General features: G+C 41.9%; 2 protein-coding genes across 4 annotated transcripts in view; one reads left to right on the top strand and one right to left on the bottom strand.

Annotated features, from left to right (window-relative positions):
• The window catches only part of PPP3CB (protein phosphatase 3 catalytic subunit beta), a 50,483-nt gene extending 46,471 nt beyond the window's left edge, over nt 1-4,012 (top strand). For both annotated transcript variants that reach the window (XR_013957179.1, XM_080620703.1), the window contains one exon: nt 3,649-4,012. The gene's annotated coding sequence lies outside the window, so the exon portion shown is untranslated. The remainder of the gene's footprint in view (nt 1-3,648) is intronic.
• Nucleotides 301-17,052, bottom strand: ANXA7 (annexin A7). Of its 2 annotated transcripts, none has more exons than XM_080620713.1 (13): nt 16,972-17,052; nt 12,897-12,954; nt 10,049-10,250; nt 9,638-9,745; nt 8,445-8,488; nt 7,954-8,056; nt 7,597-7,691; nt 6,816-6,929; nt 5,104-5,274; nt 3,152-3,322; nt 2,968-3,043; nt 1,675-1,787; nt 301-1,161 (listed from the first exon to the last, which is right to left on the bottom strand). In XM_080620713.1, the coding sequence occupies exons 2-13, from the start codon at nt 12,951-12,953 to the stop codon at nt 1,039-1,041; spliced, it is 1,377 nt and encodes a 458-aa protein (XP_080476839.1). In that variant the 5' UTR covers nt 12,954; nt 16,972-17,052; the 3' UTR covers nt 301-1,038. The 2 variants fall into 2 exon arrangements, with proteins under 2 accessions (XP_080476839.1, XP_080476840.1); XM_080620714.1 differs by having other exon boundaries at nt 8,445-8,485.
• Between the last annotated feature and the right edge of the window lie 860 nt (nt 17,053-17,912).

Raw genomic sequence — 17,912 nt, 5'->3', positions numbered from 1 at the left:
TCATGTGCATGCTGTGTAGGAGTGAAAGGTTTGCCAGATTAGAGTCAACTCTGCCAGCCTGAACTGGTTTTTTGAGGGATAACAGAAATGGGGGTTCGCTGTTTGTGTGAGGGTGTCCTAGAACACAATCACTGTTAAAGCTTTGCTTAGAAATGTTAGGAGACACACTGCCAGCTGCTAGACTTGAAGCTTCTGTTAAATTCATGGCTGGGGACAGATTCACTATGGCTTTCTGAAAAACCAAATGTGCTATTCAGCACTGTTCTTTTTAAGCTCTTTGAAAACATCCACAGTCATTTATATTGTGTAGGTCACAATCACTTTCAGTTGGGCTTGACACATGATCCGTAGTGTTATCATTTACATACTAGCTTTTCTCATTGCTCAGTCGTTTGCTGTGTAACCTACTCCCTTAAAAGCAGATGCCTAAAAATTAGATACAAAATTGTTTTTCCTGTCTATTGCTCCCTTAAGCATAATTATAACTAACCACTAATGGTAATATAAGAAATTAAATGGGGGACGGGGGGACTGTACAGTCAGATTCTGCCAAGGTCCCTAAACTGTCACTGTAATGTGACATAAACTGAGCACTTGCATGTTTTTCAACATTACAATGCAAACGTTGGGGGAGGAGGGGGTGTAAAATGCTTTACAGCACAGCCTCAGGCTTTTTTTTGTCATCCACAGGTAGCTCAGCAGTTCAGGTATCTCAAGGAACTTGAGTGCTGGAGATGTGTCTTGAGTTTAATCATGTGGGAGTCTGGCAGAGGGAAGGCATTTTTGTCTGGGTCAAAAGGACTAAAGCTTGGGGTAGTAGACAAGATATATTTTTTATTATACAATAAGGAATATTATGTGCTGTAAATTAAGGCAATTTTAAGTGCAACAAGCTTATTGAATCACCCAGCAGGCATATTTGATTATACAAAGCTTAAAATTATTCTTTTACACACAAGGATAGTGAGTGTCTGCATAAAGCATGTTACATGTCCTTTGGCTTGTTTTATAAAAGAAAACAAAAAAACAGATACTCTTTTATTGACCAACAATCGCCAAGAGCAAACGCCGGTAATCACCGCTTGTATCACTTGCTATCATTGTAGCCAAAGTCTTCTGATACATTTGTGAGAACATCTGTTTAATTTGCACAAGGTCAATCTAGGCAAAGGAAGACAAAAGCACAGAACATAAACACAGGGTATGATTTTAACGCCTTGACAGTCACCCCACATCTCTCTCACTAACTAGAAAACATACACCATGGGTGAAACGTGCAACTGATAACTGCATGTTATCAAAGCCAGCTGGTCCCTCCAAGGCCAGAGGAGCAGCTCCCAAAACAGAGTGTAGCAGCTGTTCTTACTTTGTTAGGACTATACTATCCTAATGCCTAACAGCTGAACCGTTGAACTTGAGGTGCCTATCTGCTACATGGGCTGGCAACCACAGTTAAGAAGGAATACAAGCAGCACTGCTATCTAGCCAGAGATAATTCAATTACTACATAAAAGCTGGCTTTAAAGCTAATTAACATGTTCATCTAAATCTGAACCCTGTAAAAGCTTCATGGCAAAACAGTATTTCTGCAGCTGTGAAGGAGGACTAAGTGAAAAGCTGGTTAGGGCAGAAAGCTTTCTGCTATGTGCAACACTTTCAGAGAAAGTTTCTTACCTCACTGCGAGTGACTATAATTCTGATGAGGGTAGAATCGTCTGTGCCAGCTCCTTTCATAGAATAATAAAGTCTTTCTGCAAAAAAGGCTGGGCAATTTAAAGCACATTGCACTGCAATAAAGTATATTTTTAGGATTAGTTCCAGCATTGTACACTGTACAGTGATACCTGGCAGGATCAGTTCATAATTTTTGCTGTAGAGATAGGTGTTGGTGAAGATGCAGTTTGTGTGGACTACAGGAACTGTTTTACAGAGCTGAGTTATTTGGAAGTTGACCAAGTGAGTTACTCTGTCACACACTAAGTTACAGTTATTAGCAGTTAACTTCTCTGGAAGTGCTTTTCAAAGCTGCCTGAAACCTTAATTCTCAAATAGGCAATTCAGAAGCAGTTGTTCTCCTGGGGTAGCTGGTACTGGAACACAAGGTATTTTACTCGTACTCCACTGCTTCAATCTCACTAAGAAAAGTACAACTGTAAAAAGTTGTCACTCCGGTAGTTTCAGAGTGGATCTTGTTTCAGTTAGATTGTTCACTCTCAGAGACAAGCCTTTATTCTTTTACATCATTTTCCCCATAAAACTCTCAAGTAGAATATAATCTGGGAAGCTTTTGCTTATCTGTTATGGCTACAGAAATGCTGTCATTCTGGTAAACATTGGTGTCTGGAGATTTACTGCTAAGTCATACTGATGCTCACTATTGGCAAATTGTATTAAATGTTAACTGCTTTACTATACAAGTCAGTAGGAAAAAGTGAATTCAAAACAGGTCTTCTATTTGCTGACATTTTCCTTAGCAAATGCTGAGGTTTTTAGGGATAGGTGGTGGTGGGGAAGGGAGGTGGAAAGGAAACTGCGCCTGAAGTATGTTCATGTTGGCTCTGAGATGATGTATGGGGTGGCTCAGCTGTCTCTGCTGAGGTGTGTCACAACCAGAGTCAGGTCTGGGTTCTGCCAGTACTCACATCATTTTGCAGGGCTCTGAAAAATACAGTTACAAGTGGTAACCAGTGACCCTTGCTTCTGTGTCCTTGCCTGCCTTCCCAGAAAAGCGTCAAGTAGTTTCTGTGTAGCCTTTTCTAGTTTCGAAATCACTTCTCCCTGGTGGATGCTTATTTTCTCCAATTAAGGGTAAAGTGAATAATTTGAATAATGGAAGTTTTGTGTTAGCAAAGTTTCAGGTTGTGTGTTCATTTGCCATACAGCCACTATTGAATTGGATTACTCTTTTGTTACATGTATAAGGTTTAATTCCTAAGCAATAAAGAGAGGGAAGAACATATCACTTACAAATAGCCTTCAAACCATGTTCCACGTTTCCAGAAAATTCTCGGTCAATGCTGCTTAATAAATCACGATTAGCAATCTACAAATAAATGAGATTAATATGAGGATAATGAAATGTGGTAACAACTGGAAGCTTAATTTAAAATACACTGACCAAGCCCATTTGAAATGAAGAAAGAACTCCTACCCTGGAGTATGCCTCAACTGTTGCTTTCAGTTGGGGAAAACTTCTGCTTGCCAGAACCATATTAAAGCAAGATTCATCAGTCCCAAGTTTTCCTTCACCTGCTTGGTACAGACGCTGAGCATCTTCTTGAGCTTTTCGGTAATCCACAGTTTGGTTCTCATCCCGATTACCCTAAAAGCAAAGATAACAGATGACAAATGAAAAAAGGCTTGGGGTCTGTGCTTGCAGCATATCTTCAAAGCCTGAAGCAGAAAGAGTAATACCAGTTTGAAATACTTCACATTGGTTTAAAGCTACCCTTTAGTTTAATATTTCTTATAGGCAACAAATTCAGAAGTGACCCAGAACCCTACCTGTAGGGCATGCTTTAAACTGTAGATACACTGACTCACATAATTTCACCCCTACATACCATCTCATAGTTCTAATTACATATGGAACTTAAGTCTCTATTTTCCTTAATAATGTAAGCTTTCTCTTGATTTGTTTATTTCTAGGCTTGAAGTTGCAAAGAGTCTTCCCAAACGAACTAACGAATTATCTTACTGAATATGCACACCTGAAATATCTCAGGTCTTCTGTTTTATTTAGAATTTGCTAATTTTGAGTAAGAATCATAGAATGCCTCCAGAAAGCACTTACTGTAGTTGTAATATGTCCATAGAGCTTATATGACATTTTACGTGCCTTGGGTTTGTGGGGGTTTTTTGCTGCCCAGAGCATGGATGGATGTTGCTAAATGTACTGGCTGAGCAGGCTGAACACAAGCTCTCTAATACTGTTGTATCTATAGTGGTTATTACAATATTTAAATTATGTGGTTGTCAGTTATTGTAAACTACTGGATTTACCAAAATAAAAATTAGCAGCATGAGCTTCTCAAGGTTTGCTTTCTTGTGAATTTTGACTTTTTAATCCAAACACCTAGTGTGCAGCTGAACTCTCACAAAGGTAGAGGCAAATGACATACAGAAGCATCATAGAAATTCTAACAGCAAATAGGCAGATGGATCAGAGAAATGTGGAAGTTGCATTAGTACGTATTTCTTCCTTGACATGGATAACTGCAACACAAAAAGAGCCCTAGTATATGATATGGGATAAGCAAGCTCCCAAATTCTGATGATGTGAAGGGAAGGAAGGCTATGGTGTAACTTGGAAGCTGTGGTACCTCTTGACTTGTTCACAGGGCTTCTTACAGGTGTTATACATAGAATCATAGAATAGTTAGGGTTGGAAAGGACCTTAAGATCAAGTTCCAACCCCTCTGCCATGGGCAGGGACACCTCACACTACCCAAGGCTCTGTCCAACCTGGCCTTGAACATTGCCAGGGATGAAGCATTCACAACTTCCCTGGGCAACTCATTCCAGTGCTTCACCACCCTCACAGTAAAGAACTTCCTCCTTATATCCAATCTAAACTTCCCCTGTTTAAGTTTTAACCTGTTACCCCTTGTCCTATCACTACAGTCCCTAATGAAGAGTCCCTCTCCAGCATCCTTATAGGCCCCCTTCAGATACTGGAAGGCTGCTATGAGGTTTCCACGCAGCCATACCTGTATAATCACATCCACCCAAATTATTTTGTTAACATAGGCAAAAGAAACCCAGAAGCATTTTGCTTTAACAGCAGTGTGGAGCTCCGCTTTATAGTACCACTTGATTGCTTCTGCACAATAAAGTATTTACACATAAATTCTCCAAGATGAATACAGGGTGCTAAATTAGGTCACACAATTCATCAGATTTGTAGATAGTATCTCTTCCTTGAGGAGGGACTGATGTGTCATATATTGTCATTAGGGAATAAATGGCCCAGAGGTAATTTCTTAAAAACCTGGCTCTTGCTAAGCAGACAGAGGCTATTTCTGAAGCCATTATGACTACATGCATCAAAGGTGGACTGTACACAGTTACCTTACCCAAACAACAAAAAAAATTAAAGCTTACCTGGCACATAGATATAAGTAATCGTTCAAAGTGTCCTGAAGTGTCTGCTCTGATGTCTTGTTCAATGTCCCGTCCAAATTCTGATTTATAGCAGTTCACTATTTCTCGTATTTCCTGGTTTGTCCTTGTGCAAAGGATCTCAATCAGCACTCTCTCCTGAGTGCCTACTCCCTGTAGGCAGAGAAAAAGAGGGCATAACTAATAAAAAGCACTATTTATTCAGTTTTCTTCAACTGTGAAATTAAGCATGTTATTTCAAAACTTAATACAATCTACATTGCAAGAATAATATCCCTTCAATGTGAAAGTCTTCGGTGTACTTAAAATGGAATGAAGATTCCTCAAACATTCAGTTCTGCACCAGTTCAAAAAAATACCCCAAAGCTATATATCCATAGCAGTAACATCAGCCAAAGTTAACTAGAAAATGGTGTAGAAAGGAAGTTCTTTGACAACCTTAACCTGGAAACATACTGGAGGAAGTACAGACTTATGCTAATCATTAAAGCCAAAGATACACACACAAATTCTGTTTTGGTCAACGTACAAGTGTGCTCCCTATTCCAAATGTTGCTGCTTCATTAATATGGAGCACCGGCAGGAACTTTTCATAGATATAGGGACTTTCACACAAGAGCATGTAGTGACAGGACAAGGGGGAATGGCTTTAGAATGACAGAGGGGAGATTTACATTAGATATTAGGAAAAAAATCTTCATTATGAAGGTGGTGAGACACTGAAACATGTTGCCCAGAGAAGTTGTGTCTTCCCCATCCATGGAAGTGTTCAAGGCCAGGTTGGATGGGGCTTGGAGCAACCTGGTCTAGTGGAAGGACTCTCTGCCCATGGCAGGGGGGTTGGAACCAGATGATCTTTAAGGTACTTTCCAACCCAAACCATTCTATGATTCTGCTCTTCCCTCTCCCAAGAATAAATATCTTATTGGCCTGGTCATCTCTATTCAGGCAAGGATTAGATAGAAGTGGATCTGTGCGAGGCTTCTAGGTAATGTTACGACTTTTTAAAAATGGTTAAAGAGTGACTGTTGGCTCCAGTAAAGCCAGATTTTCATTTAAGCTCCAGATTCCTTGGAAGGTCAGCATTCATACATGGGCTAAGCTAGTTGATTCCAGTATCGCCCACCTGCTAACTGATGCAGCTCAAACAAGAAGGATATTCTGGTAAACTGTATGTACCAGTCTACCTGAATTAAAATTTTAAATGAACTAGCTCACCTAATCTTTAATGCAGTCTTAACACTTGAACAGGTACCTTCATGATCTGACCTTAATTTTTCACTACTGTTCTTTTGGAAAAAAACTGGGATAATCCAAAAATAAATTTCAGTATCAATTGTTTGTTCCTAATAAGGAGAGGTACATACCTTCAATTTAAACAGTGGTTACAGTTTTAACAGCAGCCAGGCCCTTTCTAGGTTCTAGCAACTTAGTTGTGACCAAGTGGCAGAGTAACTTAGTTCTGACTAAGTGGCGGAGAGCAGAGGATGAATGGACAGCTGCTCTGAATTGGCTAATCCTGAAGAAATTGGCTGGAAGTGGGGGGCACAACAGAAAAAAATTTTAAGCCCCACAGTCCCCAAATTTGTTTGCCACTACAGGATTTTTTAACAATGCAGCAGTCAGGCATGTTTTTTTCTTGGATAAGCATTTTAAGATGTTTTTAAGCTATTCCATTTACATAAAAACCATACCTTCATTGCATGACGTAAACTCCAGGCATCGTAGTAGGTGCTGGGCATGAAGAGTGCTAAAATCAGTTCTTCCACATTTCCACTTAATTCAGACTTCAGGTCTTTAATTAAATCCTGTTCAATTATAAATACAAAAAGGGCTTTGCAGAGTGTTAGCTGTGTAGATTATGTATTGCAAAAAAGATCAAACTTACTTTTGTGACTGATTTCCAGCTTTGTGCTGGTTTTTCTGTAAAGCTTAGTTTAATTTCTTATAAAGAACTTCCCTCTATCCAAACCTTTGACAGTTCAGCTCTTCTCTGTTATCTCCTCACTGATTAGGACCTAGTTAGGTCCTGAAAAATGCCACAAACTATAACATTTCACTCTAAGTTGCAAAAATGACAGAGGGAAGAAATTAATTTATTTCAGCTTTTTATTGACTAACCAATCCTCAACCAGTTTCTCAGTTTGTTTCTTACAAAAAAACCCCCAGATTCAGGGCTGCTTTGTACGCATAAGAATCTCAGTTTTAAACACTAATACAAGGACAGATTAATTGATTATTTTCCATCTATCAAGCATTACAAATGCAAAGAAGAAGCTTCTTTGGTCAGGGACAGCCAGCCACCCAACCTTCCCCCACCCCTGCTTCTTCCAGGGGAATATATCAAAAGAATATAACCAAAAGAATGCATTTCAAAAATGACCAAACCACTCCCCAGGACTAAAATGCAATCAGGCACGTGAAGCAGCAGCTGATTTGGGTTTGCTTACTGATTCAAAGAACTAATGAACATACCTTGCCATACATAGTCTTGAAAGCTGCCTTGATTTTTTGCCTTTGATCATTGGAACGGTTAGCAACAACATTTATGATAGCCTGCTCATCAGTTCCTTGGAAATACAAGGGCAATTTCATGTAAGAACTCATAATAATCCCTCTGAGAATGCATTTTACATAATAAATTACTACCATTTAAGTCTACCAAATTTTCTCTATAGCTTTGCCCACTAAATAGTGTGAGTAATTTAGAAAGTGTGACTTTTGAAAAGCTTGGGGAGGGGAAATGTATGGTTATATAAAAATTGAAGAAAAGGACAAAATGGCATCTCAAGGCTAGTTCAATAGAAATTTAAGTTTCTACTGCTTACTTACCAAACCCCTTCATAGCTTTGCGTAGAATTTCTGCGTCCCTTCCAGCATCAAAGTTGGGAGCAGCTTGAATTGTGCCCTGGGTACACTGAACCATTGCTGCAGGCTGAAAGTATAAGTTGGGTTAATTAGATGTGCTGCACAACGGAAATTCACATTAAAATCACAGCACTGGAATCAGTACTTAAGAAGGAGTTGTCCATGAGTAACTCTCTTTTTTTTTCCTAGCACAGAACCAGAGTGACATTCTGTTTCGTTCAACAGCTTTGGCCCCCTAATGCCAAAGAGATGCTTTTAGCCAATTGGATGGATGAAGATCTACCTGATGACTGAGTATACACAGATAAAGGGTTATGATTTTGTTCAGGTTGTACTGAGTGTAGGTGGGAATTGTTGATGCAGAACACACTGCAAATTGTTGGAAATTAGTTGTAAAAAATACTAAAACTACAGAAGCTACATAAGATTGATTATAGAAGAGGGTACAGACGTACCAGGCCAGGCATTGGTGATGGTGCTTGTCCACTGGGATATCCTACTGAAATTCAAAAGATAAAATTAATGAATTAGTTCTCCTCTGATTATGTAAATGCTATCTTATCTGAAAATAAAGCCATTTAAAGACCTATATTTACCTCTGCACAAAACCTGTTTCCTAAGTAATGATACCTATCATGATCAATAACTGAACTTCTTGCCCTTGGGAATGATGGGAAGAAGCCATCATAGGCATATTCAGGTATGTATATTAGCAAAACTATTCTAAAAATACTAAATTTATTGGTGGTGTGGGAACTGGAAGGCTTTCTCCTTATTAAATATTATTAAATTAATAAGAATAATTATTAATATTATTGAATATTGCTGTCTTTGACAAAAGCCAAGATAGCCCATGCAAATGAAGAATGTGTGTCCCATGATCTCTTTTAAAGTCATATTATGCGCTTTAAAATGTCTAGCATCTAAATGATAAATATTAAGAATTCATTGGTGCAAAAAGAATTGAAGGAATCTCATTTTGTGGTCAAAAGCACTTCGAATACAAAAGCTACAACTACATTTTTCATACTGGAATTGTATTTTCATCCATAATACGTATGTACAATTGTTGTATTTTTAACAGCAGCTTAGCTGTTAGTAGAGTTAACAAATCAACCATAAAAACAGTTTTTGCTGCTCTGAATTTCTTGCAAACACAACTGACACATTCCAGGACAAAAATTGTCTTGATGGTAACTGACCACTCAAAGCATTAAAAACACTGCACTGTTTTTAAGGAATTGTGTGCATTCTCCTTTCCACTTCCCCATAAGGCCAGCAATCACCATGAACACACAGATCTAAAAAATGCATTAATTTATTTGGTATTAACAGAACAGCTATATACTCATCCAGATACTCACTGAATGCGGACTCTGGACTGTCATCAGATACTTGCAGTTTGAGGAAGGATAAGCACCTAAACCACTATAGCATGACCATTAATCAGTAACAGCCATCCCTTTTGGATGTAGCACTTACAGAGATGGTTCTCATTAGCCCTTCAGTGGTCTCATCGAGAAAGGTAGGAGAAAGTGTACAAACCTCAAAAGCTAGAAGTAATAAAGGTAAGGGCCTAATTTTTTACTACCTGTCCTGGAATCTCTTTGTTTAAGCTTGAATGCTTAAAGTCTCATATATAACTTACCTGGCATTTGTGCTGGTCCACTTCCAGCATAGCTTTGGGCAGGAGGTTGCGGGTAGCCACCAAAGCTAGGGCCAGCAGGAGGCACACCAAACCCAGGGCCTGAAGGAGCTAGGGGGAAAATGGCGACTTTAGCACGCTTCATGTTCTGTACTTGACTTCTGTCTGACATGTGAACCAGGTTATTGAGCAGAGCTGTATAAGTGACTAAATCCTCTCTGTCTGTGCAGTGGCCCAAAACCATCAAGGCCCTGCCATCACTACACAGGTATTTACTGCAAGACAGCAATCTGGCTGGCTGCCTGCATTCTGCTGCCTAAATTGATCACTGAAGAAAGTTGTTTTTTCTTTACTACTTCTACCAAGCACAGGGAATGGTTAGACCAGAAGGGGTACTCTAACAAGGAATCTTACCTCCAGCATAAGATGGCATTCCTCCAGCCTGGGGAGCCCCAGGGTAGCCCCCGGGGGCAGGATATCCTGCTGTCCCTGCATACCCAGCACTTGGTGGTGCTGCAGGATAGGTGCTGCCTCCTCCTGCCGGAGGGTAGCCTCCAGGGACTGGGGGATAAGAGTACTGACCAGCTGGTGGGTAGACAAACTCTTGTCCTGTGGGCTGAAACACAAAACTGGGATGTCTGTACGCATGCTAACAGGACACTAAAGTAAAAACTCTCAAGCTACAAAAATGTCCAGGTGTGTAATAATGTGAATTATATAATTAAATTCAGCAGTTGAAACAGCAGCAGTAGAATTCCTGAAGCCTGGATAGGGGCCTTCTGGTTGGGTTTTCTGATGCATCTTCTATGGTGACACAGAATCAGAATGCTGCACGGTGGAAGGCACCTCTGAGCAGTCTCTGATCCCTTCCACCTTTAAAGCAGGGTCAGCTTTGGAGTTAGGTGAGGTCACGCAAGGCCTTGTCAAGTTTTCAGTATCCCCAGGGAATAGTGAACCCTCAGACACTCTGGGCCCCTCTTCCAATGTTTGCTTAGCAGAAGACTGAATATATTTCCGCTTAGCCTTCCTCCAGGTGAGCGCCCTCCCTGGGCTGTCTTCCTCTTTGTCCATGTCTGTTGTACTGGGAGGCCACAACTAGACATGGTATTCCAGATGTGGCCTTGTGAGCACTGAGGAATAATCATTGCCCTTGACCTGCTGGCTTCACTCTTTGCTAAAGCCTGGTATGTTATTAGCCTTCCTCCCTGGGAACATGCACCTGCTAACTTGTCAACCACCAGGACCCCATGTCCTTTACTGGAAAGCTGCTATTTCTATCCTGCATAAGTAAAAGGTGAGCTCAGCCAGGCTTGCTCTCTGTGAATCATTAGAAGCTCAACTCCTGTTTTTACAGGACTTTTAAGAGCTTAGTATCTTTGAACTTTCTGCCTCTCTTGCACAGTATTTTCAAATGATGGTGACAACTTACAAGAGGTGTTGGGGTTTTTTTCCATTTCCTTTGGAATCCGGGTTATAAAGCATGGACATTCAATGACTAAATCTGGACCACTGAGTCAGATTGAATACCTATTACAGGCTTTAAATAAAAAGAAAAGTCAAACATCTATATGCCTTTGTTTCGCTACGTGTATGACTTATCAGTCATACCACAAATGTTTGCTATTAGCATTAACATACGTTAGAAATATTTACTTGAATGACCAGGATCTCTAAGGGAAAAACCCTGTATGTTAAAAGTCATACACTTGATCTTAACAATCAGGTATTTAAAATCAGCTTCATAATGAAGTATAATGTATGGACTCATTACTCAGTGGGAATCATCTTACTAACTAGCTTTAGAAATATGGGTCACACATTAGATACAGTACACATTCATTCTCGATCCCAGAAAACAGAAATAAACTTCAAAGCAGTAAAGTCTAGCTCAAATATTCTCGTCAGATTTGGTTGCCCCAAGATTTCTACCCCCAGATTATGGTGCCCAGGCTATATAATACTCTCTCCCGCAGCAGTACAGTCTAACCTGCCAGACTGAACTAGAAGATTTTAATAGCATTTAGATTTACAAATCCAAAATTAGGATCCTCAAAAGCCCTGCTCAGATAACTATCACTACTGCAGAAGAAAAAAGTCTTGCATTTTTTTTTTGCACTAGTTATCGCTTTGGGCATCATCAGTTAGATTAGGAAACCTAGAATTGTTGGTATCAAATCTAAAAGGTCTTTTAAATTAATCCATTAAAATTTGCTATATTTTAAATGCTAGCTAAGAAAAAAAGGTATTTTCAGATGTAAGCAAAATACAACAGCTACAAACAGGAGGGTTAGCAGAACTGGGAGGAGGGGAAAGAAATCCTGGAGTTAGCAAAGTCTGGTTTCCTGCATGTTTGTCTTCAGTTTGACTGACTTCAGTGTTTCAGAAGGAGTAAGGGTAAACTGTAAAGCAAAATAATTGAAGAATTTATTGCATGTATTTATACATATTTATTTATAGTTTTTCAGTATCTTAATGGGATCGAGGCTGAGCTCCATGCTGAAGTCTAGTTCTGTACTACATGAAACACAGACCATATAAAATTTCCACAATTATAGTGTGATCAGTGCCATACTAATAGAAGCACACAGTTGCATCTAGCTTTGAAAAACGATGCAGGCATATCAAAAAGACTGCAGTATCAGTCACACCTGATACATTCCAGACTTCTGTTAAGTTTCATTGGAGTTTTCAGCCCATTCAGTCATGAACTGAAGGTGGAACAAAGTCCTATGGCTGAAGGAGAGGGGGTCGAAGTCAAGATACAGTGTTCTTTATCCTCAGAAAAATATTTACTTGGTGTTGTATGAAAGCTGGGCTACTTGAGTAAAGCATTCCAAGCTCTTCCTGAGGGTAGTGGCCACTGAAGATTTTTCAGCATCTCTGTAAATCCTGGGATACAGGTACACAGGGTATTTGTACAGACTGTGGTACAGACTGGTTCAGAGATTACCTCTGACCCTGTACATAAAGACCTGCAAGAACTGCCAATACATTAAAAAAAAAACTATTTGCTGAGATAGTTAGCTATATTTATTAAAAAACAAACTAGCAAGAAAAGGATGAGCTAAAACAAGACCAAATAATCAAAAACTTTCTGGAACAACAGGCAACATTAGAAAAGACAGAAACAAAGCCCCTAATCTCTAGAGAATATTGTATATGAACTGACAGCTACTATTCACACGCAGAGAGCACAGTAAGAAGGGGTTTTCACAGAATATAAAAACCTTAGGAATGCAACACATTTAAGAGCCTTACTTACAGGATAACCAGGGAAAGCAGGATAGCCACCAGACGGAGGATAACCTGGGTATGACATTCTGGGAAGAACAAAAGATATTTTCACTGTCAAGGCACTACATACGAGTTTGTAGTAGTTATTTGCTTGCTAATTATCTGTTAAATCACTTGAGCAATATGTTTAGTAGGTTTAGAATTGCTCAGAAGTACTGTCAGCTATTAAGCCCACAAAACCTTTTCTTTTTTCCATAAACATGACCATAGCAAGCAGGATTCAGAAAGGAAGCATCTTCAACTTCATAATTACCTACCACTCTTACTTTGGTCAGGTAGACACTGAAGCATGGTAAGAGGCTTAGACCTCCAAAAAGAACTCTGAAATACAGGATACCCTTCAAGGTGCCAGCAGGAAGGGCTGAGCCCTTCACCAGAACAGAAACAGAAGGGTGAGGCTAGAGCAGGGTCCCAGTCCTGAACTGCACCAAGCACCTGTCTCCCACCACCCTGCACTCCTCTGCTCACAGGGGTAGTTCCTATAAGAAAAGCAATACCCTATCTATCCCATGTAGAATGATAATTTGATAGAAATATGTGTAATCTCACAGCTTCATTTGGGTATAAAATGTCTGTTTTCTGCCAGTAACTGTTATTTTAGCCCAGTTTTTAATAGAGCAACCTGGGGAGTAGGAACACAAGAAGACAGAAATCATTCCCTATATTGCCTACCAGTTGTCAGGGATTTTTTGAGGCCATTAGCCAGGTTACGAAACACATAATGGTATGAAAAAAAAATCCTGTTAATGTTAACCAGCCATATTCGCTGATCAGGGTCTGGGAGTTACTCATGGCATGTTTCTAAGACAGTATGCACTGTAGCTGCATATCAGAGGACATGGGAAATACAAAATGAATGCAATACAGTGAATGATTATTCATATTTCTAGGTATTCAGTAGCCAAACCAAATGGATTTTAAAGCAGAATTATTTCTGTGTTGGACCATTAAGGCAATAGGTGGTAGTAGAATTAAACACCTGAGACTTAATGTGGAAAACATTTAAACTCTGTGTAGGTCTGTTCAAATAAAAGCCAAAACCAGCTTGCAGAGAAGCACAGAGGTGATTCTTCCCCTCTACTATGTTCTTGTGAGATCTCACCTGGAGTATTGTGTACAGTCCTCAACATAAAAAGGACATGGAACTGTTGGACAAGTGCAGAGGGGGGCCACGAGGATGATCAGGAGACTGGAGCACCTCCCTTATAAGAAAGTTGGGGCTATTCAGCCTGGAGAAGAGAAGTATCCCCAGTATCTGAAGGGGGCCCACAAGGATGCTGGAAAGGGACTCTTCGTCAGGGACTATACCAATAGGACAAGGGGTCATGGGTTTAAACTTAAACAGGAGAAGTTTAGATTAGATGTAAATAAAAAGTTCTATGATTCTATGATAAACTTGGGTCATTACTTTCAAATAAATAAAGGGGGAAGAGCAACATGAGTGTTTGTAGAACTATGCTTGCATTATAGAATAGTTAGTGTTGGAAAGGACCTTAAGATCATCTAGTTCCAGCCCCCCTGCCATAGGCAGGGACACCTCACTCTAGACCACGTCACCTAGGGCTCTCTCCAACCTGGCCACTGCCAGGGATGGAGCATTTACTACTTCCTTGAGCGACCTGTTCCAGTGCCTCACCACACTCACAATAAAGAGCTTCTTCCTTATATCTAATCTGAACTTCTGTGTAAGTTTAAAACCATTACCCCTTGTCCTATTGCTACAGTCCCTGATGAATAGTCCCTCTCTGGCTAATGGCTTTTACTTCCCTAAGAACTAATATCTTCAAACAGTACCTGTACAGTATTTATTACTGACAGCTGCTTGAAGGGACTTTAAATTTGGCTTTCAACAGCACACTTCCTTTGTTATTTCTGACTTTAACACTAATTGTAACTCCTTTCAGGAACAGGATGACTAGCAACACTTCCTTCTGATTTCAATGTCACACTTTCTGCTTACAGGAAAACATTGTGCCAGCAAAACAAACTGTGTTTTGTAAACAAACACAAACTTTTTCAGCTTTTCAGCTTCATGTAATTCAACTAAAGCTACACCATTAACCAGACAGGATTATAAAGACTGTGAAATTTGTTGAGGTGCACTGTATCATTTCCACTGTACAACTTACTATGTTTTTCATGATGCAGTGATGCCCACTCAGCTGTTTGAACAGCTGTAAAAAGTTTAAGTTGTAAAATAAATGGAACCCAGCAATCTTTAACCATATTACAATACACCAAATTTTACACTTATTGGTAAGATACTTCATTTAGAATCTGATTTACTAGCAAACACATTCTGGCAAAAAGCTTTTTAAGGGATGAGTTTCCAACATCTCACTTTCAAGCAAACAAGCTATGACAACTATGTTGTATTTTTGATTAGCAGATTAACCAGCCATGTCAACCTGTGACTTACGGTGCACTGTTGTTTAACACTTCCCTTACTTTTGCTGTGTTGGTTCCTTTTCTAGGACTCAGTTTGTACTGCGAGTTCCTTTGGGCCAGGTATGGGGAATTGTGGTATTTCATTTAATCATTCCCCCTTTAACAAGACCTCGATTCCTATTTGTCATTCTTTGGGATTGCAAAAATGAAAATGTTTTCTTCGCATTTGATTGATTTAGCTTACTTCTTTTTCTATTAAAAAAAAAAAAAAAGGACTTTAAAAAAAAAAAAAAAAAGACTGCTACTGCTGAACCGAGGACAGTAATAAAAGGGTCAAGTAAGGACTGCTGCTTCAATTACTTCAAGCCTTTTATAACTAGATGGACATGATGCTAAACTGGCATTTCAGACTTGCCTCTGACACCAGTTACAAGAGTCTCTCAAAACTTACTATGACCAGACAACAGTATTGACTGAAACCTCTCCATATGTAGATACATTTCCCAGGAGATTAATTAAGTCGCTTACACAATGTTAAATACTTGATAAAACATTGCACTGCCGCTGCCGTAGGGCATGGCCTCATATCCGCAGCGCAAGCATCTTCAGGCAGAACATAGGCTCTGATAATACTAGTTTTATAACAAAACAACAGATTTTCCTGTCAGATTTTAACTCCCGCCCCGTTCTCTCTGGGCGGTGGAGGGGGAAGCCGCGGGCCGGGCGCTGTCATAGCCCGCCCGGGGGTGGGTCAGCCGCGGGGCCGCCCAAGGGCGGCATCCGTCGGTTCTCCTCTCCGGGCTGGAACCCACATCTTGGGGAGGTGTCTCTTTTTTGGCGAATGCGGGAGGCGTATATGTAGCTCTGGCGGTGTAACATTAGGGGCCTCGCTGAACTTGGGAGTGCTGGACGGGAGCCCAGCAGGTAAAAACAAGGAAGTCTCCTACGGCCGCTGCCTCAGCCCGGCCCCGCGGGACCTCCAGGCACTCAGCGGGCGGAGGAAGCCCCACCCGGCCTGGCCCCGCCCACACCTGCTCCCCTCTCCGAGGACGCCCCCGCCAGCACCACACCCGCCCCCAGAACGCTTGAAAGACGCCGGTGGGGCCACCGCCGCCTTCCGTTCTGAGCCGGCCCAGCCCCGCCTGCCGGGCGAGCCACCGCCCTGCTCTGTTTTAGGGCGGCCATGCATTGCCATGTCTCTCTTCCCGCTCCCTCAGCCACTAGACCGGGCGCGGCGAGCCCTCCGGGGAGGCACAGCTGCAGGCGAAGGCAGGCAGCACTGTGCTTGCTTCTCCTGAGGCGACCGGGACCTCGTTTCCGCTCCGTCCCGGGATGGCAGACCTCCGGCCGGGGCTTGCGGCTCTCGGGGGGGGCCGTCTGGCTGACTCTTGCCGAGTCCTCAGCTGGCGGGCAGCTGCGGCTCCTGGAGCCCTGCCCCAGGCTGACACTCGTGCCGCCCCGGACCCTAGCACGCCCGTGCTGCAGGGCGCACCGGGGTCGGGGCCGAGCCCCTCCCCATCCTTCCCACCTGCCCTCCCCCCCCCCCCCCCCCCCCCCCCCCCCGGAGGCGGTGTGTGACAAGAGGCGCCCGGCCCGCTGTGGGGGGCGCGAGTCACGGCGGGCAGGCTCTTCCCCTCACCCGCCAGCTGCCTCACCTTAGGAGATACCTGCAGCCTCCGGCCTCTCTCCCGCAGCAACACCGCCAACTGGAGGCTGTGACGCCAGGCGGCAGCCGCCCCGCCCCCGTTACCGAGACCGCCCCGGCCCGGCCCACGGACCGCGCTCCCCTCCGTTTCCGGGTGCCGGCGTGGCGAAGGCGGGCCAGCAGCGGCTCCAGGTGGTGATCACGCTACTAACCCAGGACCCCTTTCCTGTCCGTGCAGGTTTGCCCCATCTTGCTGAAGGAAAGCTGCAGTATGCCCAAATCTCCTTCTAAACGTCTGAAAGGTAAGTTCAAAAATACAAGTGCTACAGAAACGTAGAGTGACTTCCCAGTGGAGCTGTCAGGGAAGCGCCAGGCGATGCCACCCCTCAGGAGTCCTTAGCTGCCGCCCCATGGCATTCCTTAGCCGCCTGCCTAGGAAAGGAAGGGAGAAGTCCACACTGCAGTTTCCCTGCAACACCACTGCAGTGGAGTTCATGCACGTAGCTCTAAATCGAGTCTGTTCTCCAGTTACACATGAGTTTTTAGCACAACATCTTCATTCAGTAGCTGGCAGGTAGTCAGCCGAGTCATCTAAGCCACCAGAACAGCATGTAACATGTGAAGCATGTAAAAGATTTTAGTGGAGCTGGAGCAGTTGTTCCTCAAATCAGGATCTAGGTCCCAAGAGGGCATAAAAGTAAGATTGTCCTGACTACTACATACCTTTCTCTAGAAAGAAATCTTAATTACAGTTATATGTATGCAGTTGTGGGAAGTGAATTTCATGTTTTGTTTCTGCCTATTATAACATTTATTCATGCTATACATAGAACAGAAACTAGATACGAATAGTCCTTTCTTTACCTGGTGATTACTTATCCGTAAGAGATTCTGACCAGCAAGATAGAATTTATGAAGGATCCACCTATGATATTATGCACCAGTTACTTG

Source organism: Psittacula echo (assembly GCF_963264785.1).
Source record: "Psittacula echo genome assembly, chromosome: 6".
Lineage (NCBI taxonomy): Eukaryota > Metazoa > Chordata > Aves > Psittaciformes > Psittacidae > Psittacula > Psittacula echo.
Note: the sequence above shows the minus strand (reverse complement) of the source record. Positions and strands in the feature narration are given on the sequence as shown.